The sequence below is a fragment of the Lepisosteus platostomus genome, chromosome 6, assembly GCF_059453375.1.
Source record: "Lepisosteus platostomus isolate fLepPlt1 chromosome 6, fLepPlt1.hap1, whole genome shotgun sequence".
Lineage (NCBI taxonomy): Eukaryota > Metazoa > Chordata > Actinopteri > Semionotiformes > Lepisosteidae > Lepisosteus > Lepisosteus platostomus.
Window position 1 is genome coordinate 9656787 of NC_142616.1, and position 26543 is coordinate 9683329.

The 26543-nt window shown below is 42.9% G+C and overlaps 1 protein-coding gene across 2 annotated transcripts in view; it reads right to left on the reverse strand.

The window, feature by feature from the left end:
• Positions 1-927: 927 nt before the first annotated feature.
• Positions 928-26543, reverse strand: part of LOC148660089 (complement C3-like) — a 38895-nt gene continuing 13279 nt past the window's right edge. Inside the window, exons 15-41 of one of the 2 annotated variants that reach the window (XM_088634109.1) lie at positions 26393-26522; positions 25822-25893; positions 25476-25670; positions 25224-25329; positions 24931-25013; positions 23266-23405; positions 21929-22141; positions 21264-21324; positions 20181-20267; positions 18747-18950; positions 18321-18396; positions 17826-17988; positions 15805-15900; positions 14696-14855; positions 14214-14377; positions 12728-12883; positions 11947-12006; positions 11072-11165; positions 10204-10255; positions 9363-9450; positions 8396-8485; positions 7360-7462; positions 5545-5634; positions 4593-4679; positions 3775-3858; positions 2412-2556; positions 928-1453 (exon numbers count right to left, since the gene is read on the reverse strand). In XM_088634109.1, the coding sequence (XP_088490235.1) occupies positions 1315-1453; positions 2412-2556; positions 3775-3858; positions 4593-4679; positions 5545-5634; positions 7360-7462; positions 8396-8485; positions 9363-9450; positions 10204-10255; positions 11072-11165; positions 11947-12006; positions 12728-12883; positions 14214-14377; positions 14696-14855; positions 15805-15900; positions 17826-17988; positions 18321-18396; positions 18747-18950; positions 20181-20267; positions 21264-21324; positions 21929-22141; positions 23266-23405; positions 24931-25013; positions 25224-25329; positions 25476-25670; positions 25822-25893; positions 26393-26522 (3138 nt within the window). In that variant the 3' untranslated portion in view covers positions 928-1314. Of the gene's footprint in view, positions 1454-2411; positions 2557-3774; positions 3859-4592; positions 4680-5544; positions 5635-7359; positions 7463-8395; positions 8486-9362; positions 9451-10203; positions 10256-11071; positions 11166-11946; positions 12007-12727; positions 12884-14213; positions 14378-14695; positions 14856-15804; positions 15901-17825; positions 17989-18320; positions 18397-18746; positions 18951-20180; positions 20268-21263; positions 21325-21928; positions 22142-23265; positions 23406-24930; positions 25014-25223; positions 25330-25475; positions 25719-25821; positions 25894-26392; positions 26523-26543 lie in introns of both variants that reach the window. The other variant, XM_088634108.1, reaches the window with a different exon arrangement.

The following is a 26543-nucleotide window of genomic DNA, read 5'->3' on the forward strand; positions in this document are numbered from 1 at the left end:
GCTTTATTTGTCACTAAGAGACAGGAAATCATCCGGCAGGGATCGGATTTGGAGATCCCTGTCATTGTCACTCCTGCCCTTCTGGGGACAGAGTACTTTCAGGAAGATGGGAAGAAACACATGTGGATGCTCTTTACAACACCACTCAGATTGCAAACAGACTGCTGTCGCAGACTTGCAAAGACATTGACACTATTCTTGAGTCCCGCACGTACAGCTGGGCAGCAGGCGCCTTTCACCGGTGGATTGGATAGGAGGCTGGGTTCTGTTTCTTTTTTTCTGGGACATACAGTTTGTCCAGAGAGCCTGGTTCTGTCTGATTTTAGAGCAGGGACCTCAGCCAGCATGTGGAGAAATAGAGGAGGAGGAGAAATGGAGAACGTGTCCATTGTTTGCCTACTGGCAGTACACGTGCTCCAGGATATGCTGTAGAAAGACCCAAGCTAATGGCTATTTTTATAGTTAATGTTTGTAAAGGCAGAATTAGAAATACTGTACTTATAACAGTTTAACTGTGTCAGACAGCACCATTACTGCACAGTATGTGGTGGGAAAGACACTTTGTTTGATATAATAAAATTCTATAATTTTTCATTTTATTAAGAAAAAGGGCAGAGCAGTGGTACTGCGGCTAAGGATCTGCACCTGTGGCTGGAAGGTTGCTGGTTCAAATCCTGTGCCCGGCAGAGGAATCCTACTCTGCTGGGCCCCTCAGCAAGGCCCTTAACCCCAGCTGCTCCAGGGGTGCTGTATAAATGGCTGACCCTGCGCTCTGACCTCAAGCTTCTCTCCCAGTCTGTGTGTCTCATGGAGAGCAAGTCGGGGCATGCGAACAGACAAATTCATAATAGAAATTGTGTATGGCCAATAAAGTGATCTTATCTTATAACCATAATGGAGACATTTCATATATGCTTGCACAGAGTGTTGAACTTTGGTTAGCAGTTTAATTAAGAATCAGGAGCTAATTTACATCATCGAGAGCTTTGCTGCAGTGAACCTGTAAAGAAACACACCTGTCCAGCACAAGGATTGGAGACACACGATCCAAAGGGATGTAGATAGAAATTGAAAAACAAAAACAGAATTCTACAACACTGGCCACTAGAGGGCGGCATGTAGCATCACTACTAAGTCTAAACCACACTCGTGACATGGGTAGAGTAAATAGGTGTGATTAAACATTTTGATGATACTCTACAGAATTTTATTTCTATGATGTTTGAGAACAATAATTAAATGTCAGAACAAGCCCTTTTTAGTTACCGGCGTTTCACTGAATAGTACTACTGAACAGCTTGGTGAGAGAGTCGATCAGGAAGGACATCCATAACCAAGCTCACTGCTAACAACCGCAAGATCTTCACAGGTGCTCTCGTGTTCACTGGATTGACAGTCTGGTCCTTCCGGCCACCACTCGATCCAAGTTTCTGACCCCAGGATGTATATGTAGCTAAAAGTAAAAAAAAAACATTTGATTTTATGGGATTCTTTTTTTCAGGTATCGGCTTCATTAAGGACACTAAAATAATTTGTGTGAGAGCAGTGCTGGACTGCAGGATGAATGTAAAATGAACATGTCGAGTTATTTATCGTGTGTTTGATTGAGAGCACTTCAGCATATGGAGCTCCTGTGTGACATTATCAGTTTTGCAGATCGTCTGAAGAACACTGTGCTGGGATACAGTACTGACCTTCTTAACTGCAACCTAGGAAGATAGAAGTTTCTAGCCTAATTACACACCAGCAATTCATGTGGGCTTTCTAGGTGCTCTTGAGCATGCCATTAAGAGATGACATCACACCTCCTGACATGACATCACAAGAACACCATGACCACCAGAAGAACACGATGACTCATAGTGTCACTACTGTTTGTTCATGTAAAACTTGACTAAGTCTGGTGTATAAAGAGAAAACTGGCCCTGCTCTCATGCTCCCCCTGCTGGCCTGAGGGTGTCATTAAACAAGGTGATGATCCTTTTGGGAATTCCAGAGTAGAGTTTATTGCCATCTGCACAAGTGCAATGAGATGCTTATTTGAATGTGTGCTCCAATGCAAAGACATCAAGGGATCACCAAAACAAAAACACACAACAGTGGCAACAACAACAACAACAACAAGTTAAATAACATAATACAAAAAACACCATTGTGAGCCAGTGGTATGGGTAGAGTTCAGTAATCTGACAGCTTGAGGGAAGAAGCTGAGTCTAGGCGTTCGTGCCTTTATGCTCCTAAAGAGCCACATGGAACATGTTGCCAATCTCTGTTGCCATGGTTTGATCCAACCATGTTGGATCAAACTTGATTTCGAAGTTGGATCAACATGATCCAACTTCTTAACACGGAGAGCAGAAAAGAGAATGGCAACTGGCAAGTTCCCTGTTATTGAAAGAAAAGCAACTCACGGATCCGTATCTGTCTTCGGACGCAACTGATCCTGCGGCCGTCCGATGATGAAATACTTCTGCCCCTCTCTCAGGCCCAGAGCTTCTCTGCAGGCCACGTGAGAGAGGAACATTCTTTGAACTGGTGGATTGAACAGCTCGTCTCCTGTGAAAAGACATGCCCTCTCTCTTTAAGGACAGCAGTGATGCTACTGATCACAGTGCCGACTGCAAGCAGTGGAGGCTCAGACTGTGCAGGGTGTCTGTAAGCACAGCTTCTGAGCTTAGTTAGAGGCTGATTACTTATCCCTTAGCCCCCCAAGATGTCCAGCCCCTCATTAAAGGATGTAAAGGAAAAAATCTATACGGATGGAAAAAAGAAAGGCAACACCTTTTCCTCCTCCACACTCTGCCCCCCCCATCTGTGTGGAACAGGCTGAAGAGTGACTCATCCGTGAAGAGGACCTGATGCCACTGCTGACGAGTCCATCGCAGCCTCTGTCTGGCCCAAGCCAGCTGGGTGTGACGTCTAGGAGGTGTGAGCAGAGGGCCTCTGACAGGTCGCCTTGCTCTGAGGCCAGCAGCATGGAGCCTCACTGTCCTGTCACTGATGCAGGCATTGTGTCTGCCGGCAGTTTCAGCAGCAGTGCGATGGCAGATCTGAAACGATCTCTCAGATGGACCAGTCTGATGTGTCGGTCCTGCTCTGGTGTGGTCACTCGAGGGCGACCAGATCGTGGACAGTCATCTGTCCTGCCGGTCTGCTGAAACCTTCTCTGCAGTCGGGACACAGTGGAGCGGCTTACTCCATAGTGTCTGGCAACGCTGGCACATGACATGCCTGCCTGCAGCATGCCAATGGCCCTCTCCCTTGCTTCCGGTGACATTGGAGGCATTATGGAAATCACAGAAAACTAACTACGTGTGGCCTTTTTCTTGTAGTGACCTAAGCTCCGAATGAAGGCCTTTTTAAAGGTGACCTGATCAGGCATTCTTCCACCTGGACCTCGTTGGGTGAAAGTGTATCTAACGAGCTATCGTGTGATTGGCAAGTTGCAATGCCTCACTGCACAAGCTGTATTGCTGTTCAGAGGGCTTAAAACCAAATGAAAACTTTTTTGTGAAAGTACAAAAGCTATAACTACAGTATTCTCATTCCAGAAAATGTGCATTTCTTTTTTCCATCAGTATAAAGTATATAACGTTTTCACATTCTGTTCCTCTGGGAACTGAGCCAATTTAAAAGGTAAGCCAGTAAACAAGACAATACAACTGACAGTGATACTCATTTAGATTAACGGCATTTGGTTTGTCTGAGAAAGCATCTGCACAGGACACTGAGTCAGCCATTGCAGGCCAGAGGCCTGAGAGGGAAGAAAGCTACCTTGTTTCAAGACGGCTTCAATCTCCATGACGTATTCCTCATAGCTGCTGGAAGGGTTTCTCTTGATTAATTTGGCTTTAAAAACTGCAGAGAAAACACACCAAAAATGGCTTCTAAAATGTAGAAGTACTCACATATATGTCAGTAGAGATCACTCTTCAAACATTTACCTACAGTTACAAATTCATATACAGTAGAACTGAGTACATGTATAGACCATGTGGTCTCTCATTTGGGAAATTGAGAGATGGGCACTGCACAGATCTGTGGTGCCTGATTCTTGCTGTAAGAGTGGAGTACTCCATTCATTCTTCTGCACTGCAATTATATGGGTATGGTAATAATTACAGTAGCTCAACATGGAATCCCAAATGCATTGTGTCCAAACATTCAATAAAAGCCAAACAAAGTGTTAACTTGAATGTTAGCATCAGAAGTCCTGATTCTAGAGAGATGGGGGCTTTTGTAAACAGAACTCCTTTAAGCGAATCCTTTAAACTTAGCGTTGTACGCTGGCATTAATAGACACTTTATCACTTCATCAGAACTGTGCATGAATTGCAGGTTAGTAACAATGTAATATAAAAATGTGTTTGATTGCCATTGACAGTATGCTGTCATACCAAGTTAACAGATGTGTTCCATCTCCAAATAACAAAGACCCACTGAGGCATGTGTTTAGTTTCATTCTCTGTGACAAAGAACCTTTTTACCACGTTTCCAAGTCTATAGCAGGTTATGTTGTTCGGAGACCAGTTATTTGTACTTCCCTACTCCAGATTCAAAAGGTAAAAGGTCAAGATTAAAAGTTGTGGTACCGTAGTTTGTAGCAGTGCATGCTGTAATCAATCGGCTATCCACAGTAATTTCCTCATCCTTCTTCTTCTTCAGTGCACTACAGCTTTCTGTAGAGAGAAAGAAATCACGAATCATTCATTTTGAATTTTACCTGTTAGTTATTTCCGCTGTTCTACCAATTATCCCTGAGAGTTGATGCACAATTCTGGTTCTTCATGGGGCTGAGCGTGTCTTCACTTCAGCTGTAGCAGCAATGCAGTTCAAATCCTGTGGCCGGCAGAGGAATCCTACTCCGTTGGGCCCCTGAGCAAGGCCCTTAACCCCAACTGCTCCAGAGGTGCTGTGTAAATGGCTGACCCTGTGCTCTGACCCCCAGCTTCTCTTCCTGTCTGTGTGTCTCGTGGAGAGCAAGCTGGGGTATGCGAAAAGACAAATTCCTGATGCAAGAAATTGTATATAGACAATAAAGTGATGTTTAATCTTAATCTTAATTGTTAATATGCTACAGGACAGTTGGGAAGGCTTTTTAGAAAGGCTTCTCTCTGGCCTTGACCGGACACCAACTCTAGTACAGAAATCCCTGCTGATCCAAGCCTGCAGGAAGGCAGGGATGAGGGGCTTCCTTCATGTGCAGCACATCCTGGGACTGTATCTCCACTGGGATGTTCCCATAGTTTTCACTGGGGAAATTTCAGATTTTCGGTACGTGGCATGAGGTGTCGACCTCTGGCTATTGGAAACAATAAACATCTCTAAAACTTGCAGGGTTCCCACTCTGAAGAACTGGAACTGTCCATCCTTGCATTACAGATCACATGGGTCTGCAACCTTTATTTCATAAAACCTTCCCAGAGATGAGTTGGTCATTATCAGCTCTTATCGAATCTTGTGATACTGTATGATGTAGTCCATAGACTTCCAGCATGCTATTTAATGCTGTTTAATGCTATTCCTTGGCCGACTGGGTCGTACCTTCGGCACATCGACACACACTGTCCCTGCAGATCCTCCCTAGTTGGGCCTGCTTCTTGACTGGGTGATAGAACTTCGTGCAGCGAATATCTAAAAAGACAGATGTACATGTTACTGTATATACAGATAGAGCAAACATCTGAAAAAAACCCAACACAACTGTAAGTGTAGAAGCCAGGTGGTGGTATTTTAAAGTTTGGGTTATATTCTTTTAAAAAATATTCCTGTGAATATGCTGATGTTCTGTTATTTGAAAAAATAACTACTTTGTTTTGTTATTTACGTAAATTGCGTGTATGCCTTTAAGACGGCCTGATTTGTCAACCAATCACTGATGTTCATTTACGTAAATTTTAGAAGTTTCCGTTTTCAATTAAAAAAATGATAATTAGGGCCTCACGGTTTCCGACATGCTTGCGTTGCATTTAGTTTATTTCAGCTTTGTGGAATAGTTTTGGTATTGTGGAAAACTTCTCCCTTTTTCCCTTTTTGTTTTGCTAACGAAACCAACATGAAAACGCGTTTCGTTTTTACGCCCAACGAAGTTTATTGTGGAATCTACACGGGCTCAGTCAGCCATAAGCTCGCCTTTCGTACGGTGGAATTCGGAAACTACATGTAAAGTTGGTAAAAAAAAAAGTGCTGGTCAATTTGGAGCATATGCAAATGAACAAAACCTGAAGTTAACTCTTGTAGGGATTTCTTTTAACATGATGGACCCAGGATAATAGCCAGTAGGGAAACGAACGCATCTTCATGGTATTTAACAGCAACACATTTAACCAAGTATGTGTTTAGACCTTTTCACACCACTTGTGTGAAAGGGGTGAAAGGTGTTAGGAGGAGCCATAAGGTCGTTGACTAATTTTTGTATCTTGAGAACTTTTGTTATATGGAAACTACTGGAACATTTTATGTAAGTCAGGTTTATGTAAGTTGAGGACATTTTCAATAATCAGGCATCACGGCTGAATCTGGTGGGTCTCGCTACAGTTACACGACCTAAGTGACTGGGTGATGAGTGAATTACCCTTAAAATAGCTGTGGCTGCATTTGGTTGCTGTCAATATGGAAAAAGATACGGCTAAGTTCCATCTCTGTACTTGATTTGACTTTCACTTTTGCAAAACCTGCAACATTGTGGGTCAGATTTCCTTGTGTGAGCTCCCCATTCTTTGTTCTCTTTCAAGTTCTCTTTGCAAGTTGTGAAAAGACAGTATCGAAAATTCCCATATCTGGGGACAAAGTCTTTGTTACCTGCAGCTTTGATGTCGGTCAGTGCACTGCTTAGGGCATCAGAGGATACATGCACTTGGAATTGCAGCTTAATTCCAGAGTCTGCATATATTGTGATTCATCACAGACAACACCAGGCTTCGGAATTTGAAATGGGATCACTCCCAGCAGAGGAAGCGAAGATTGCGGCTTTATTATTTGGAAGCGAATGGTGTTTAAAGATCCTGTTATGGTTCCCAACCCCTGGTTGCCACATAGTTTAAATCAGGGCTATCCAGTCCTTGTCCTGGAAGGGCCACTGCATCCACAGGTTTTCTAGGTCTCTCTAAAGCACCAGGACCTGAAGATCTGGGAGAAGATGTGAAACGGCTCCAGTTGAGACAGGTACCAGATGGTCCAACTCAATAAGAGCTGAGCTGGAATGAAAACCTTCAGACAAACCAGCCCTTCAGGTCCAGCATTGGAAATTCCCGATTTAATCAACTAAAACTGGAGGTTATTCATTCATACACCTACACTTTTAGCAACTTCAGTTGCTGAAACCGTAACTCTGGAGAGAAAGGGTTATTGTGCCCTTACCACTGGCGTAATACTCATAGATCGTCACACCGGAAGGCTGGATGAGCTCCACTTCTAACGTCTGGTGTAGAGTGATGGAGAGGCACTGTTTCTCTCTCAGAACCTGTCAGTAGGACAGAAATCCAAAGTGGTGCCACCTTGTGCAACCGGAGGCTGTAATTATCCTGTTGAGCTCACCGACAAAACTGCAAGATATCTGCCGTTCATAGCATCTGAAAAGTCCATGCATTCCATTTCTTACTGCTGTACTGTAGTTATAATTGTGTTGGATTTGCAGCTCGTTTGAGGCAGATATGGTCGGGGTCTCTCCGAGTCTGTCAGTTCTGTGGTACAAAGTGTCATGCAGTGCGTTCTGTGCATCTATTATTAAAAAGATATATGTATATTTAAGATGGTGGGGCTGCAATTAATAATAATAATGATAATAAAAATAATTGCTTACACGTATATAGAGCTTTTCTGGACACTCCACTCAAAGCGCTTTACAGGTAATGGGGATCCCCTCCACCACCACCAATGTGCAGCCCCACCGGGATGATGCAACGGCAGCCATAGTGTGCCAGAATGCTCAACCACAATTCAAACTGCTTACATTAATAGTATTGTGGGAATATCAATCCATGCCTTCAAACATATATTTTAGAGTCCCTCACTCCAGAGCAAAAAATAAGGAATTATTTTATCCAGTACTCAGTTAAACTACTCAATCAGTAAATGACTTCACAATAAATGAGGAAAGACTTATGGGAAAGTGCTGATCATGTAAAGCATGTAATATGTAAGTACATACAGCAGGCTAAATATAATTGTGAGTGGAGTAAATTTGCAGCTTTAGCTGTGTTGACTCCTGTAGGAGTGATATGAAATGAATATGTGTAGATGTCTGTTATGTAATATCGTTTGATTGCATTGTCTGGATGTACTGTAATTTTCTGTGTGTGTAAGGCACAGCCGCTTCAATGCAAGACAAATTTCTGAGAAACCAGACAATGAAATATGATCATATCATCTTATTTGCAGCACCTAACGATCATACCTTATAAAGATGAATGATGAGAGATCCTCTCTCGCTCAGCTCTTTGTCCAAAGTGAAGTGGTCGATGTATCGGTCCACTCTGTTTTGTAACTTTTTCAACCCAAAAAAAGAAAAAATATATATTTTAAATGGAGTACAATGCAGTACATTCCTCCGGGCCACTGCTGTTAATTCGTACACCACAGAATTAGGAAATAAGGAAGGTCCAGAGCCTACTCTAGTAAGCAACGGGCACAAGGCAGGATCCACCTCGTATGAGACGTCAGTCCACCACAGAACAGATACATAGATAAAGATAAGATTAAAGATAGAGATCAGATCACTTTATTAGCCATATACAATTTCCTGCATTAGGAATGTGTCTTTTCTCAGACCCCAGCTTGCTCTCCATGAGACACACAGACAGGGAGAGAAGCTGGGGGTCAGAACGCAGGGTCGGCTATTTATACCGCACCCCTGGAGCAGCTGGGGTTAAGGGCCTTGCTCAGGGGCCCGCCGGAGTAGGATTCCTCTGCCGGCCGCTTGATACAAACTGGCAACTTTTCAGCCACAGGCACAGATCCTGAGCTACAGAGCCACCGCACTGCCCCTATATGGTTGATATGCCATATGGTTACAGCCAATTTTGCCCTCTCGAACAATGAACCGGCAACCTTCCAGCCACAAGATCCTTAGCCACAGAGCCACTGCTCTGCAGACTCACACCATGGTCAATTTTCCCAGAAGCTTATTAACCTACCAGTATGTCTCTGCCTGTGGGAGGGAACTGACACAACAGAGAGATGACATACAAAAATTCACGCAGATACTGCAGCAACGCAGGTCTGGAAGTGAGCCCAGGGCTCTAGGTCTGCATAGGAGCACCATTTACCCATTCACCACCGTTCTGCCCAAGAAAATTAAAAGCAAAGTTGAAATGTTACAAGGAAGAAAGTAGTTTGTCGAACCAAGTGTGGCATTTCCGTACATTTTGAAGCTCCTCTAATGAGGGCACGCAGCCAGTTGGCAGGGAGATGTCCAGTATGGTCATGGTAGCATCGTGGTCACCCAAGTACCTGGGGACAAGACACAGGTAAGACAGTCCAAGGTTATTTTAACACTGTATCATACAGATTTTGAGTGTCTTTTACAGTGCAGAGTACGGCTGGCACAGAATGTCAGACACAAAGGTATTCACCAAAGTAACAAGTTTAGAAAACATTGCACTGCAGTTATTTAGCAACGAGATAAGTTTCTGGATTATTCTATTTTGCCAGTGCTTCCTAATATGTGCTAATGCACCGATATACACTCCATGTTCTAGAGGGGGTGCTGTCTTTTCTGTTTTTTCATTTCACCCCGGGGTACTTACAAACTTGACTTAAGTAAGTCATTCAATCAGTTAATCCTTATTACCACTCTTTCAGGTCTTCACTCTTTGAGGATCAAAGGTTACCTACTGTACAGTACTGAATGAAACCAGGTTGACAGCAGCCCTCCGGGGTCAGGAGTTAAAATTACAGATCTAATACGTTTAAAGACAGTGGTTGCTGATATATTCTAATGTATTAAGTTAAGATACTCAGAACATTTCAAGAGCTCAGTGAGAACCACATCTAAAGTACTCGGGGTTCAATATAAAACGATTCTGGCAGAAGTGATGACATTGTACTGATGGATGATGGATATGGATGATGCACTGCAGACTGACAGTCTAAACTCATACAGATATCCGGTGTGTAGGACCTGATACAGTGCGGACTAGCAGTCTCACTACTTACAGATATCCAGTGTGTAGGACCTGGTACAATGTGGACTAGCAATCTCACCTCATACAGATATCCAGAGTGTAGGACCTGATTGTTCCTTTTGGTGCCTTGCCTGCGAAATAGAGCAAAGTAGAAGACAGATAAGGAAAGAAAAAACTGTTGATGTCTTGCTTAATATCCCTGCTGGGGAAAATTTCAGCAGGCTGCTAAGGTCAGGGCTCCTTTGCCCCAGTCATCAGGAGTGTTCCAAGGGCTTCCACACTCAGTGTTCACAAACAAGTAGCAAACTATGTAACAAGTAGATTTTAAGTTCAAGGCTTTCCTAAACCTTAAAAGTAACCTTAAGCCAGTAATAGAACATTCACCAGGAATATCCAGTTAGAAGTAGCAGAGTAAACCCCTCCTGGCTAATCCTGTTTGGCCGGGGATGCTAACCACTGCTCAAATCTGCATCTATGACACAGCAGCAGCCAGGTCTGCTAATACATTCCTAGTGTACTCAGCAGTGGCCACTGGCTTCCACACAAGAGCCTCTAACCTTATGGAGTCAACCTAATGTGGAGAGCTAACCTTTGCTCTTCTCTTTCTGGTCTTCCCTTTCCCTTTCCAGAACCAGTCCAATCCTTGGAGAGTGCTCTGTGAGTAGTGGCTAGACATTGCCCTCAGGATATGCTTCTCCCCTCCACCCTCAAGTCTAACCATCCGTCTCCACGTGCAAAGCATCTACCTAATCTGAGTGCACGCCTGCGCACTGATCTTTCCAAATAACACTTTAAACACAATCATGAAAATGTAAGATGGTGCACTTGATGCCCCAACCAACCAAAGGTGGTTACACAATGAAGGCTGCCTTGTTAGAATTAATAGTGACATACCCCAAGATAAACCCTACAGAGGAACCGGCCGGGGGAAAGCAAAGGACACTTACGCTCTGCTGCTTCTTTGATGGAAACCTCTAGGTCAAATGACTTGCATTTATGTTGTGTTTCACTACTGGGGAGGACATAATATTCAGTCACGACCTGCAAAGGAACCAACCACATGGCAAGGAGAATGAGACTACAATTCCCATCATCTGCAATTTTTTTGCAGTGCAGTCGGCTCAGATCAGACTGTAACAATGAGCCTATCCGTCGAAAATAGATTCTACAAAGACCACACAAAAGCTGATGGAGATTGCGTGATGTTATCAAAATGTCTTAAATGCTTCTTCTGTCCTTCGTTAGGCACGATGTATAGACTCCATGCCTCTATCTCAGCCCTCTCTTTGCTGTGCATGAATTGCAGTGCACAAATGTGACACTGATACAGGGTCTGTTCATTCGGTTGCTCCCTGTGCTGGCCGACAGGTCTGTCACCGAGTGGGTGCTGGAAAGCAAGGTGCTGAATAAAGAGTGGAAAATTAACAAAAAGAGGATAGTCTCATCTAAGGAGGAAAGTAAGGTTGCTGAAATGCAGACTTTTCAATTAATTCAACTTAACTGCAGATACCGCAGATATCAAGTGACATTTATTCCTTCCTAATTACATCTCTTCCTTTGTAGTAAGTCCAATAGCAGCGCATGCAACTTTTTTAAGATACCAATGGTACTGCATAGTGTAGCTAGGTGTTGGATTAACACTACAAATAGTTAGGAATACAGCTGCATAGCTAAGTACAGCTAAATACAATACATACAGAAATACTAAATACAAAGTAACTTATCTTAACTTGTGAAAGCTTGAGTACTATTTGTTTGATTTGATTTCTCTTTATATATGAAGGTAAAAACACATTTCAAGCTGAGCATTTGAAAAGCCTACCGCTAGCTTTCCTCTTCCAGTTCCTGTGGCCTCCACGGTGAAGTTCTGATCAAGTTTGACCTATGAAAAAAACATTAAAAGAATTAAAGGAAGTATAAAATAAACATGGCGGCATGGCGGCATGGCGGTTAACAGTGTTTCCTCACAGAGACGGGGCCAATTCCAGACCTGAGGCGCTAAGGAGTTTGTATGATCTCCCTGTGCTTGTGTGGATTTCATCCCAGTCCAGAGACGTTCTGGTACGTTAACTGGTCCTGGCGCGTGCGCGTGTGCGCGTGTGGGCCTGTGTTTGTGTGCCCTTTGAAGGACAAGTGTCCTGTTCAGTGTGGATCCCGTCTTGGGCCTGTGGCTTGCCAGGACGGACTGTGGCTCCTCTGCTAGTCTGAACTGGCTGAAGCGGTTAGAAAATGAATAGATGGATAAAACAAAACCAGTGGAGTATGTGCCAAAAACTGCACTTCATGTTGCAACAGGAAAAGGGCAAAGTCATTGAGTGCTGAATAACCCTTTCTGGTGTTTTCCAATGTTCATGTTTGCGCCCTGTTTGGGGTTATATTCTGCAAGAGGCGCTTTGTCAGTGTTTATCTGTTAAATGTGAAACAACAGAGGTCGTTACATGATATTAGGAATGTGACAGAGTCCCAGGACTGTGTGCAGGCCACAGCAATGACTGTGGGGTCGTCTTCGTGGCCGATAGTAATTGCAGTCCTCCCCCAAGGCACTCTGCCACTGGATTTAACATTATCTCATGCTTTTTCAGCTGCAGGGACAGGAGTCTTACCTTTTCTGATTTAGCCTGTGATGAGCTGCCCAGTTTGAAATGCCACCTGGGTTTTCTTACGTCCGCTATGTTGATCTCCACGGATAATTCCATGTTGCTCTTCTTTTCCTCTTGAATCCTAAACTGCGCCAGTGCCTGGAACACCACCATCGTGGACTGCAAGGGAATGCAGCCAGACAACCACCAATAAATAGCATTCAACACGGGATTAGGGCAGGATAGCTCCTAGACAGAAATCTACAACAGTTTTCCAAGAAGGGCAAGGATAGACCATGCTCCTCCATCGCTCACTTCTTCATTCAGTTGTTGTTACGAGATTGGTTTCCCGACGACAGAGGGTACCCCGCTCGTGAGCGTCTACCTCGGCCTACAGAGGAAGGTCTAATTAATCTTTAACAAGATAACCAATCGGACCTTTTGCTTACCGACACCTCCACTTGCCAGACTACTTTAGCCTACAGTAATTCAAAGCTCACTCCATGCTCAGTATTGGAACTTTCCTGGTGAGCTCAACTACACTCTTCTTGTGCTTTTGCCTGCTTCATGTGGCTTTCCTGGTCTCGTGACAGTGGCTTAACTTTTGACTTCGATATTTGGATCTCGTCTTTGGAGCTTCGCCTGACAACTCGGATAGTGCTTTTCTGGATAACGGACTTCACCTTTCCCCCCCTTTTGATTATGAATTCTGGATCTGGAACCCGGCTTCTAGAGAACACCGCTCGGAGCCCATTTGACCGCGCTTCCTTTAATTACCATCGGCAAAGGTTTGGTAACTTTTACTCCGCGTTTCCAAAACCATGGCATAGGGTCCATTATCTTCATTAGCAGCTATCTTCTCTCCGTAACAGTTGTTTGTACAGCACAACCCGTTTTGCAGCCATATTCCCGAACAGAGGTTCACCTGGCAAATTTACAGCATATTAACCACCCACTTCCCGATATTTTAAAGCAGAGCCCATGACTTTTAAGTAGAATCACCTGTGCCCAAGCCAAGCTGCTTGCTTTGTCTGGCATGGGGAGCCATTTGGCTCCTGCTGTCCAATCCAAAAACCTGTCACTTGAATATAGGCTGCCTGAGTCATGAGCTGACCTTGATCAAAAATTCTCTCTGCCCTTCTGTGTTAGGTTGGTTGGAACTCAGCTGGCCACAGAACAGGAGCTCCACTGTCTTTTAAGGCACTTTCCATTAGGCCAGACCTACTCCTATAGCCTTACATTTGTCGTTACTGGTCTTACTCTTCATCACAACGTCCTGCCTCAGCAGCAAAGACAAGAATTGGTTCTCAATTGCACACAACAAAGTTCAAGATCAGAGATGATTTGCCGTGTGTAACAAGTATGTTGGAATTCTTGCTTTAAGAATTAAAGGTGGCTTTCATTTTTCTGCAAGTAGAAGAACGTTACGCGCCACAAAGACTGGCAGAAGGAACCCCATTACAAAGAGATGGACCTTAAGGGGGGGGGATCTTTGCTTTAGTGTTTGTACCTGTGTCGATCCAAAGCCACCTTGGGAATTCCCCTGTTCAATCAGCCACATATAAATGCGGGCAGCTGTATCCATTTTCTTCAGCCTCAGGTACGTCAGCAGAGCGTAGCCGGTGGCTTCTAATGTGTAATAGTGGGATTGGCTGTCTTTCCAATACCTTCCATCTGAAACAGAACCACCAGAAAAGGAGTAGTGCAGTCTGGCAAGGCTTATTGACAGCAAGTGTTTTTTTTTGCAGCGCAAGAGCAGTGCAGTCTGGGATGCCTTACCAATGGCTAGGGGTTATATGCCAAAGTAGAGCAGAGCAGTCCAGATTGAATTACCTGCTGCTAAGGACTTTGTACAGAAGAAGAGCAGGGCAGTCTGGGATGGCTTACTGTACCAATAGCTCGGGATTATATGCAGAAGAAAAGCAGTCCAGTCTGGGATGTCTTTTCAAAAGCCAGGAGCTGTGTGCTCTCATTAACATGGAACATGCTTACCTGTGCCCGATCTCTCAAGGTGTGCCAGCAGAGTTGATGCATCATTTTGATTGCTCAAAGCTAAAGCGTACGCTGTGATGGCCACAGAGTAGGGTCGCGACAGGATTGGCAGATGGGTCTTCAAGAATTCAGCAGATCTTGAAAGGCTCTGAGGCAAGCTCTGCACCCCGGCAAAAAGAGATCATAGAGATCAATGAACACTTAGGCAATCGAGACATTTATTTTCGTTCGACTTTACTGATTTAACTTCTTTTACTGCCGGAAGAGTTCAGTTTTCATTAAACAGATTTACTATGTAAACGTGTTAATGAATGTTTTCCACATTATGTACTTAGTTTTGATGCTGTCCCTTTAAAACTCCAGGTAGGAGGACTTATGGCCATGCAGGAGAGATAGGAGTGTGTGTATTCTGGTGGAAGTGTCATTTGATTTGCGTGCCTAGAATGCTTTTAAAAAGTTAAGTTGGAGATTGCAGGTTGTGAAGCGCAGCTGTTAACCTGGGCTGATGCGTGTTCATTTTTTGGTATCTATACTTAAATCAGACTTCCTTTGCTGAACCTGGGTTTTTGGCTCACTGAGGCCTTTAAACACACTGACCCTCCAATGTTGCCATCTCCAACTCTAATGTTTTTCTCCTTTTCTGTATGGGACTACAAGGACTTTTTTTATGGAAAACCTCATTCGGACTGGGAGAGATCTTTCTAGTTGTTGGACGTGCTGGATGCCAGTCTCTTATTTTTGTTATCATCAATTGGCAAAAATGTTGTGTCCGTTGCACCTGTCCCAGAACTCGTAATTTCTGTCCTTTTTCTGGGAACTACGACTGTCTACAGATGTTCTGTACACATTCATTTGAATTCTGTTTGTTATTGCCAACTGTTTATATTCAGTCTTATAGCTTTATTCGGCCATATAAAGCGTGTTATCCTTTTGAACTCTGCATTATTTTTATGGTTATGAAAAGAGGTGGGATACAATCTTTGTTATAGGATATCTTGCAAAAAGAGTTAGGGAGAGTTAACTTTACAAAAACGTCTGTATGTCATTTGTACTCCTAGAATATGGGAGTGAATACTTTTACAAGGTGCTCTACGCTCCTAAATTCTTACCAGGAAATGTCGTTCACAGATCGCTCTAGCTTCGGCTGTGGCGATTAAGATGAAGGCTGTGAGAGAGACTTGTCCGTCTCCTGCTGCTATCCCTCCCTGAAGGGAAATAAAATCAACAGACAAAACTGAAACAAGAAAGTAACAAGTCCACTTCCCTCAATTAAATACCGATTTTATAGGGTACTGCATTCCACAAGTCAGGGAGGTAGTTTTAAGAACATTAAATGCATCAAACTTGACATGGCAAAGTTAATTATTTACTATAATAATTTCAGTTAAACAGAAAAGAACAGTAAACTCTTCAAAACAAAAATAATAGCTTTTAAATGTGATCTCAACTTGCTGTACATATGAATAGCAGTATGTGATACAAGCACAGCCAGCACCAGTTGTCCCTAATTATTCAATCTGCATTCCACACCCTTTCCTGCACTTTTTAAACCTTCTGCTCACTCCAAACCAACGCTTGGTATTGGGAATCTTTCTGCCTCCTGAGCTTTTGGAACTTACGACCTTCAATATCCTGCTCTCTTGGACTTCGCCTATCGGACCCCTTTCCAGCTTGTACCTATCGACCAGTCTTTCATCTCACCCTTCTCAGATTGTTACCCTGGAACTCCTCTCTGGACTCGACTATGCCTGGACCAATCAACTACTCTCCTGCCTCGCATCTAGGACTCGTTCACCTTGGACTCCATCAGAGACCTGCACAGGGTTCATAATACTCGCCATAACAGTATGCGAGCACAACTGTGACAAAGTTTCACATTTTGCTTGGTTCTAGTCGTTTTCATTTGCTGTCACTCTTGTACACAGAAACACAGCTCTATGGTGACTCCCTACTAAACCTTCAGCCCCTTCTGTCCCTAACAGTTAATCACTCTTGCTAAACAGGTGCAATGTGATTTGAATTTGGAGGAGCCCCTAACAATAAGGTCTTTAGGCTGGACTAGGACGTGTGATGGATTAGCTGCTGCAACAGTATACACCATTCAATTTCAATTCAATTCTATCTTTATTGTCCCATTTGTGAAAATCCGTTTTACAGCACACTCCCAACACAATTACAGACAAAAGTTGACCAACCAAGACGTCAGTGCAACAGTGTTACAACAAAATAAGGTAGAAGATGGTTACGACACATTGTATGAAAGAGATATTGCAGTATGTGCAATTGTATTGCATAAATTGCAGAGGAAAAGTCAACAAATAATATTCTTACAAATGACTTTGCTTGATCAGCATACTGATAGACCAGATTTAGCAATGTGAGTATTGCATCATCCACCCCCATGCTTTCTCTGTACGCAATAGGTCAGTGAAGTCAATAAGGTTCTTTGTAATGTATTGCTCTAAGATTCTCTCCAGGTTTTTCACTGGAAGAGATGTAACGGCAACTGGCCTGTAGCTGTTAAGCTCAATTGGCCTGTCAGTTTTTGGATTAGGAAAGGTGATGGATTTCTTCTACAGGGAAGGGATGATTTGTAGATTTAAGGAGATTTGAAAAACCAAACTGAAAATTGTCCAACTTGTCTGCACAGACGATCTTTCGCACACTTTCTAGACTTGCACTGCCCATGTATAAATAACCCTGATCTGTGAGATCAAGTGATTAAGGATTCCAATTGTAAGATTCATGAATGATGACATTCTGATCAGGGCTGATCAATGACTGAGATTCTGATCAAAGATTGATGCATGATATATTTCTGATAATTGTGGATTGAAGATGATGAATACATGGCGAATGAATGATGTGATTCTGATCAGTGGTGATGAAAGACAGATGATTTTGATCGGTGTGGATCAAAAACTGATACACAACAAGTTTCTGATCTGTGTTGGTTAAAGTTTGATAAGGGATGAAATTCTGATCAGAGTGCAGCAATGATTGATAAATGAGAGAATTCTGTCCAGTATGGGTTATAGATCCCTTATCATCCACACTAACCTCTATTAACAGCAATCACAGCTTGGTAATAAATTCTTAATGGTCATAACATGTATATGTTGCAACATACCATATCAATATAACGACCAGTAACGGGCGCCTCTTCTGTGAAAGCTCCAGTGGGCAGCTGTTTTTTCAGGAACAAGAATTTGAGTGGTCCACACACATGCTGGTCCTCTATTGTCACAAAGGGATACGCTACAGAAAACACCTTAGCGACATACGCTGTCAGCCTGAAAGAAAAATTTTAAATGAGCTTTTCTTCAGTTCTTCAATTTGCTGGAAAATCTCTGAATTTTTAATGATTCATCCCAAACGCCACGGCAGTCTTGAAACATGAAGCCAGAAGCAGGGACCTATCACAGTAGGTAATTACTAATCGGCTGGTCCAGGTATTGGATCTAATTCCTAACTAATTTATCCATCATAGGGTCGCAGGGGAGTCGGAGTCTTTCCCAGCAAGTAACAGACACAAAGCAGGATACACCCTGGATCAGATGCCAGTCTATCGCAGATATTTCAGAAAATGAAAAAAAATCACACACAATGTATTGTGTCTTATTACCAGGTACTTGGTGCCTGTTTACTGTAGGGTGGGTAGGAATCATCTGGAAAGCGATAAGCCAGCTGATTGGAATAACCTGCAAGGGAAGGAAAGATTGTGAGATGGGCAGATTCTCTGAAACTGCGTGACCATCCTTTTAACGTTTTCCTTCTTGTAGCGTCTGGCAAGATATTTCTGGATTTTAGATTGTTAAAACATCTTCAGAATTTCAAAGATTAAGGCCTTGTAGGCTGCTGCAGTCTCTGTTGCTAACTGCTAAATCAATCAGCTGTTCCAAGCTTGGTATGTCCTCTTGGCCCCGCACTGGGAATGAAAGAACAAATTATCAGTACCATCATACAACAATCACAATTGCCTGGAGATTAAGAAGTTTATTAGGCAGCTTTTACTAAAGAGTAGCACCCAGTTTCTGTGCACGGGTCATACCGATTTTGACGTAGTTAATGGTCTTTTCCCGATTTTGGACTCCGACACTCTCCCACGCTTCGGCTTTGTCCAGGTAATGCATTGCTATGACCGGAAACGTCATGGAGGCTAGGTTCTGCTCCACGCAACCTCCAGGCAGTCGTATGAGATTACTCAGGGCAGAGCCACTGATGGCATTCCTTATAGTTTCCTCCAGCTCGTCCCCTGTAGACACAGACACATGAATCCTTGATTCTGGTTCTTAAAAATAACTTCTCTGGCTAGGGGCGTAAGCCCTATTTTGGATGGCTGACTATCGGATAGATACAGTAGCCAAGGTGATCCTTTTGCTGGTTGGTGGACCAGATAAGGAATGAGGTGGATAGAGTCAATGGTATGTGTGTAGCTTGCGTCAAGGCTGGATGTCATTTCCAAAAGGCAGATTTGGCTTTTTTAAGGAAACTGTGGAAAGAGGACAATAACAAGCCTGTGAAATTACTATGTTCTCTGTATTCCCAGGGATTGTTCTAGAAATATATTTTTCACCCTTCACCATTTCGATGACTCATGATACAACAAAACCTAAATAGCTAGGCTGAGCATGCACTAATAATATAGTTAATTATTTTTATAACTAGTTAATAATAATAATAATAATAATAATAATAATAATAATAATAATGATGAAGTCATGAGAGATGAAGCCAGTTCAGGGAGGGGGATTATTAGGAGGCCATGTTTGGTAAAGACCAGGGGGAAATTTGGCCAGGACGCTGGGGTTACACCCCTACTCTTTTCAAGAGACACCCTGGGATTTTTAATGACCACAGACTGTCAGGACTTTGGTTTTAGGCCTTATCTGAAGGGCAGTAAAGTGTCCCCCATCACTATCCTTGGCCTTTTGTACAGTACAGTGTCCCCCCTCACCATCCTGGGCCATTACGACCCACACAGACCGCAAGGCGAGCGCCCCCTACTGGCTCCACTAACACATCTTCCACCAGCAACCTGCCAATAAAAATGTTTGTCACACTTGAATCAAATTTAATTCAGATTTATTGGTCACAGAACTGTACAAAGTATATAGAATTATTATGTTCTATAATTATTATAATTCTATAGTATATACAATTATTATAATTCTATATACTTTGTACAGTGCAGTGACCAATAAATCTGAATTAATTTAGATTTTTCAGGTGTGACAAACACCAGTGGTGGGTCTCGTTATCTACTGGACATCACCAAAGACAGCCAGACCTTCAAGTGTGGACAGGGAAATCTCAGAACAATGCCTCAGTCCTGAGGGGTTCCCAGTTTTCCAAAAATACAGGAACCAAAAGGTCCCCAACTCTAGAACTGGATTTGACCACAACTGCATTGTTCAGCTGTGTTGCTGGAAGCCTTTGTACCAGTGCATCAGCTAAAGAAACTCCTCAGAGGCTGAAGAATTACCTGTCACTGTGATTTGTCTCAGTGGTTCTGTGTTTGGAGTGAAAGAGCCCATGGATATCTTGTCAAATTGCAAAACTTGCTTTCTACCTGTAATGAAGAGAATGAGTTATCAAACGCAACAATGCATTTACTTGTTCATTCAGTTTGCAGCTTAAAAGCACAGCTGCTATAGAGCCTTCAGACCCGTCATTGGAACCAACTGAGATCCTTGTGCATTAGGAAACTAAGGGAAAGGGAATTGGAGGGAATGTACAGGCCGTGCAAAAGGGAGGAAAGTATTTTTGCTGTTGAGGTAGTGAGATCAGGGATTGGTCACAGCCACATCAGAGGGCAGGTCTGGGTCTGTTCCCAGGGTTGTGTTATGCTGTTGGACAGCAAATTGCAAGGGATGGACCCTGTCCGGATTACTAGATCACTGGGAAAGCAGAAATTTCCGAGGGTGAGATGAACACACATTGAAATTTACCTCACATCAAGAATTTCACTCCACATAATTTTCTATTCTTTATTTCATTCTCTTGATGTATGATTTTGCACATTACCCGTTTCCTGTTGTTGTTTTGCACATTGCCTGTTGTCTTAATCTTTCTTTTCTTAAACAATTGTATTGTTGTTTTTTTTGTACTACTTACCATCTGAGAGCTAGCTAAATAGCATCTAGTTATACCATATATCTGTGTATGGGTGTAATGACAATGAACTTGAAAAGACTAGCAAAAAGGTCAATAAACTGAGAGTAAAATTAGGCAAAGGGTATCCAAGACAAGGTCCAGAAATCGTGGTCAAAAGCAAGCCTAAAGTCCTAGAAAACAAGGAGTCCCAGGATGATATCTCAAGGAGAAGATGTATAGCTCTCAAAACCTAACCCAATACTGAGTGAAGTTGAAACAGAGAGCAGGGTTTAAGTAGGCTGGAGGGGAGGTGTGGTGATGGGTTAACAAGGTCTGATTAACCTACGCCTCCGCAGAGTGGATGAGTTACGTACTATTGGTTTAGTCACCCTCTGGTGGCGGGATGCTGGTACTGTAACGGGTTGAGATCATTGCCCTCAGGGTGTGGTCAAGAAGAGTGTGATCCCCTTACCGCTCATTTTGGAGGGATTCAAAATCACTATCTTCTCATCAGTCTTCTTCACACCTTCTGGCTAAAGGCAAATTAAGAACAGGCCAAGAACAGTTACAGTGAAGCGAAACAATAAAATCGTGCTCCATAAAATGAGCGATTAGAATCAGTGTGGCTCAGATCTTGCTAAACTTCTTCAGCACTGGATGAACCTTTGGGTTTGCCCTTCGGGTGCTATTTCAAAGCACCCACTGTACAAGCAGAGCCAATTAGGCACACAGAATGAAATGACTGGAGTGTGCATTACATAAACTGACTTTTTTATTTTCCAAATTAAAACCCAATGTTGGGGAAAATGCTAATGATTTCAGATAACCAAAGCTAGCTACAGCTGGAACTCTGGTGTGGTCTATTTGTCTACTTAAAGAATATTGTTTACTCACTCCATATGCTGCTAAATATGAACTTCTGCTGTTCTATTGAGATCACGTTTGCTACAGTATTCTCCTCCCCAAGTACTTGCAATAACGATAATTAATCTAATTTTATTTTTCTGATTCTTCCTGTTTCGAAGAGTTTAATTTTAAAAAAAAATCATTGACAATATAAGATAAAAAAAACTTGTTCTTTTTATTCTTGAGGTCTAGAGGAATAATTGTTCACCTCTCCTGGGCCGTCACACTCACCAGGACTCTCAGCTTCTTTCTCACTGCATCTCCGACTAACTGACCATAGACGTTGGCCCTCACTTCGATCTCCGGCTCTCCCAAAGCCAGAGGAATGATGGTGAAGGGAACCAACCGAGATGACTTTCTGTCTATACGGACGTCCTGTCGGAATCTCCCTGTGTCGCTGGCCAGACTGCAGATTTCATCATTTCTCATCAGATCCACTCGGACCTAGAGAGCAGAAGAGCATTGATCCTTCCTTAATTGAAAAAGAAAGCTTTCAGATCGATGCTCAGTATGCTCTACAGCAACAAAACACATACTTGTTGTGTACTTGGGCATTTTCTTAATTAAAATACATCTGTATTGCACAAAAAAATGGTTTCAAAGATCACCTCTTTCCTAGTTGAAGTCAGCTAAACATGGCTACCTTATTACACAGGGTCTACCCACCCTTTACAAAAATGACTGGGGTTCCTCAAACTAAATTTCCGATTTGATTTTGAGAAATTACTTGCACTGGGGGGGCTAGATCAAATCTCTATATGGGAGTAGTTCTGGGGTTCCCTTTTGGAAGGAAGTGCCAAGATCCACCTTTTTTGATTAAATGCTTCTGTTCAAGTGACTGTAGTCATGGCACTGACTCTTGTCACCTGTGAAAACTGTGACATGACAATAGCCTCTGCTGCAGTGAAAAGTAACTGCACGCACTTTTGAATTGTCTTGCGACTTGTGCCATTTTGCATTGATGAATTTCCAATGTCCGCAGCATCTGAGGGATACTATGAAGGCTTGATGGATGGATTGGGTTTTACCGATTCTTCTTTACGACTTTCAGTAATCAAGGGGGGAAATGTTGAGCTTGCAGCTGATAATCAGTAACGGATCAAGAAAAGCCTTCAGATTACTATAAATCCTTTCTGGTTGGTGCACCAATATTGTGCTGTTTGGATCATTGTGATCATCACTCTAGATGACTGTGACTGAGACTTGAATGTATTTGAAGTAGATGGTCCATTATTTAGTCCTGCTGCTGTAATGGAATGTCTGGATAACTGAAAGGGCTGGTTACAAGATGGCTCAATATGTATTATAGTGCTGTCGCCGGTGATGAGGAGGAAGTGCACACAGTTGCTGACGGTATCGCAGTGCTGGCTAGGGGTTTGGAGCCGGGGGGAGTCCGGGGGTCCGTAAGATGACCAGCAACTGACCCTACTCATGCAAATGGTTTTTGTTGTGTCAAAGGAAATACACGCAGGTGCTTGTGTGCCTACACCATCTCCTTTATCCTGAGCGAACCCGTAGTCATTACAGTATAACAACACGGCCATGGGGACCTTGAGAGTGTATCCTACCTTTATTGACACAGTATCATAATTGTACAGAACTGCTTTGATCTCCACTTGTTCATTTCTTATCACTGCGTAGGGCAGACGCAGGTCCACAAAGAATTTCATTTTTGCTCTTATGGTGAAGGGACTGGACACGCAGATGCCTGCAGGGACACCAAGACACCACTGCATTTTGTCCTAAATAATTGTATTTTCTCCAACAATGAACAGTGATCTAGATCTACACCTAAGGGATACTCACAGAAACACAGGAGCCCCATGGACCCAAGTTACTTAAAACCTATGTCCTGAAAGGAGAGGTCCGGTAATGTTGTTCTCCTCAGGAAACTGCCATGCCTCCCTCCACCACAGTGAAGAATGTGACATTCTGTGTAGTCCTCCGGTTCCACTAGAGTGTTCTCTCCAGTCATGCTTGTCCCAATCAATATGTCCCATAATGCTCTCGTCTACTCTGTTTCTCCAAGTCCAATACAAGGTAAGGGAGGACATCTGAAGACATAAGGTCTGAAAGGGACTTTTTACTCAGACAGTACTTGCACAATCTAAACCCAGGGCAGAGGGAGTGGAGTAAATACAGAATTTAGTGTGTCACAGTATACAAAAGTATTCTAACATAATATTACATAATAATAATAATATACCATAGTATTATAGTATTCTGTTTTACTAAAGCCCACAGACATGCATTTTAGTTTATCTGTGATTTTTGCAATGTTTAAGTGCATTTAGCATTTTTGCTAAATCTAACCCACATTTGCAGTGCTGTTCTAAATTGCCACTGCACCTCAGCCCTGACAACAGGATGAACCAGATGCCTGTGACACCAAGGTCTCTGTAGAGGATCTCTTGCACTTTGTGCACTCTGAGACATTTCTCTACATTGTTCACAACACTTAACAGCCTAGCACATACAGTTGGCACTACAGCTGTCCCTCTATTTTGCAAACACCGGGTTCAAGAGTTTTTGCTATAATGATCCTTGCATTTTTGTACCTATTTTTGGCTACAGGTAAGGTCGGTCCTTTGTAGCTGAATGGAAGACACCATTCTCATAGTGTGACCACTCAGATTTTAATTATTTAATCTTGTCTATTTATCATGTTAACCACTGTATTAGGATAAATAGGGTAATTATCATAGTAATTATCAATTATCATATTCTTACTTTGACAATTCAGTGCTCTTCTGAATTTTATCTTCCAAACAGTTTTCAAGGAATACATTATGTTTGTAAACCCAGGGATGGGGATATATAGAAATACTTTACAGAACTGTTCCCACTAGATAACAAATGTGCTGAGATCACCTTAATTACAGCTCTTTGCATTGACTCAGCAACATCGACATCTTCCGTCTTTCTGCGTTACCGACATACTACACTCTGGAAGTGAATAGTGGCTTTGGTGTTCAAAACTAACTTCCAGGTCACCTAGATTGCTCCTCGTGTCATCAAGACCACAGTCCTCCCAGCTGCTGCTAGAGGTCCTGCGGCCTTAATTAACATTAATTAAGAAAAGTACAGTGGAATGTATCACGCATATCCTACCCCAAAACCAACATAAAAATATTATTCCAGGAGAATGAACACAATTGATATCTATGCTATTAGAATAATCGCAGCGAGTATTTGTTACAGGACAGTACATCTGGGCTAATAAAAGCCTTTACCTGTAAAGGGGGATGAGCTGATGGCCAGGATCTCCCAGTCTGTGATCGTGTCCGGCAGAGCCTTAGAGATCATTAGTGAAGATCTAAAAAGAGGCAGAAAGTGAGAAAGAAAGAGTAACCTAGGTTTTTTCTCCATTACATCCCTGCAAAGCACCAGCCTTTGCCTCTTAAAGCCCGAGGTGCAAAGTCATTCATACGGGCTGAAGACACAACTGCTGTGATGCCCAGGAAAAGAGCAACACCAACATGCTCTTTCACAACCTGCCCACCCCTTCTATAAACCCTCAGTGTACCCCGTGGCATCTCCTCTGGGTGGCAGAATGAAATCTTCAAACAGCCAGCTCTCAGGAAAGTTGGTTCGAACACGGATTTCATCATCAGGTAAGAGGTCTTCTTCACCTGCCACAAAATACAGATAAGAAACCCGTTGTTTCTTTTCAATCAGAATTTGGATTGTCCAGAAATTTCTAATACAGTCCCCAGAGGGTTAGTGACATCAGAAGGAATGCTATATTTTCTCTGTAGCAATGAGCCGATGAACTTACTGCGAGACAGCACCAGGCTGGAAGAGAGTTGCTTCTTCTTGTTGGCGATCTCGGTGCAGCAGCGCAAGAACACTTTGGCGCACTCCGGTCCTTCCGTGATGAACCGCGATCTCCGCTCACAGGAGTAATCCATGGGGATGTCCTTCATCCCATCCCGGCAGCAGATCTTGAGCTGCTCATCCTGGATCTGGCTCTCTGGAAAGCATGAGCGCAAGATGGCTGGTTGGCCAACTCCTATAAATTCTACCGTTGGAAGTGAGCAGATGTTAATTGACTCGACGTTTTCTCCGGGCAGGAGAAAATAAAAACCCTTATGAAAGATACTGGAGGAGGGGACAGCACTCACCCAATTTAACCTTGTCTTCGGACAGAAGAATAGATCGGACCTTGCGAGGAGTGTGGGAGGGACATTTGAGATCTGTCAAGGTGGAAGCCGGAAAGATAATATCAACTTTCCATTGACATTTTTTGGCAGCTTTAAATAACAGTAGTCGTTAGGCAACACCTACACATCTTTTTAGTTCCTTCTTTCTATCGACTTCTCATAAGCCTCTTTATACTTTACTCTTGTTCCAAATCAGAATCCTACAGACTATAAATAAAACAGTCAAACTCCTGCGCAGGCAAACTCTTTGTTACTCCTTTCCTACTTCCCTGAAACATAACATTTGCAAACAAGAAGGTGCCATTAGACCCACCCAGCCACTTAACTGGTTAACAGTTTATTTGATCTGAGAATCTAATCCAGGCGTTTTTTTTTTATGAAGCCAGGGTACGGCTTTCAACTTTTGTGATACCTCTTGTTCTTGGTTTTCAATGCACCTCCACCTACATCCATGTCTTTTCCATTTCAGCAACCTATCTTAATCCTACTGGTTCTTTCAAGGAAATAATTTAATCTCTGTGATTCTCTCTACCTTGCCTAGTGGTGGTCATTCCTCCAGTGTTCGATTTGAACAGCAGCCCAGCATCAGTGAAAACTCCCATGCTGTTCTTTCCTCCACCTGCGGTGCAGCCAATGTCTTTTTTCTCAACCTCATCCCAGATCTACCAGAAAGACAGAGAGAT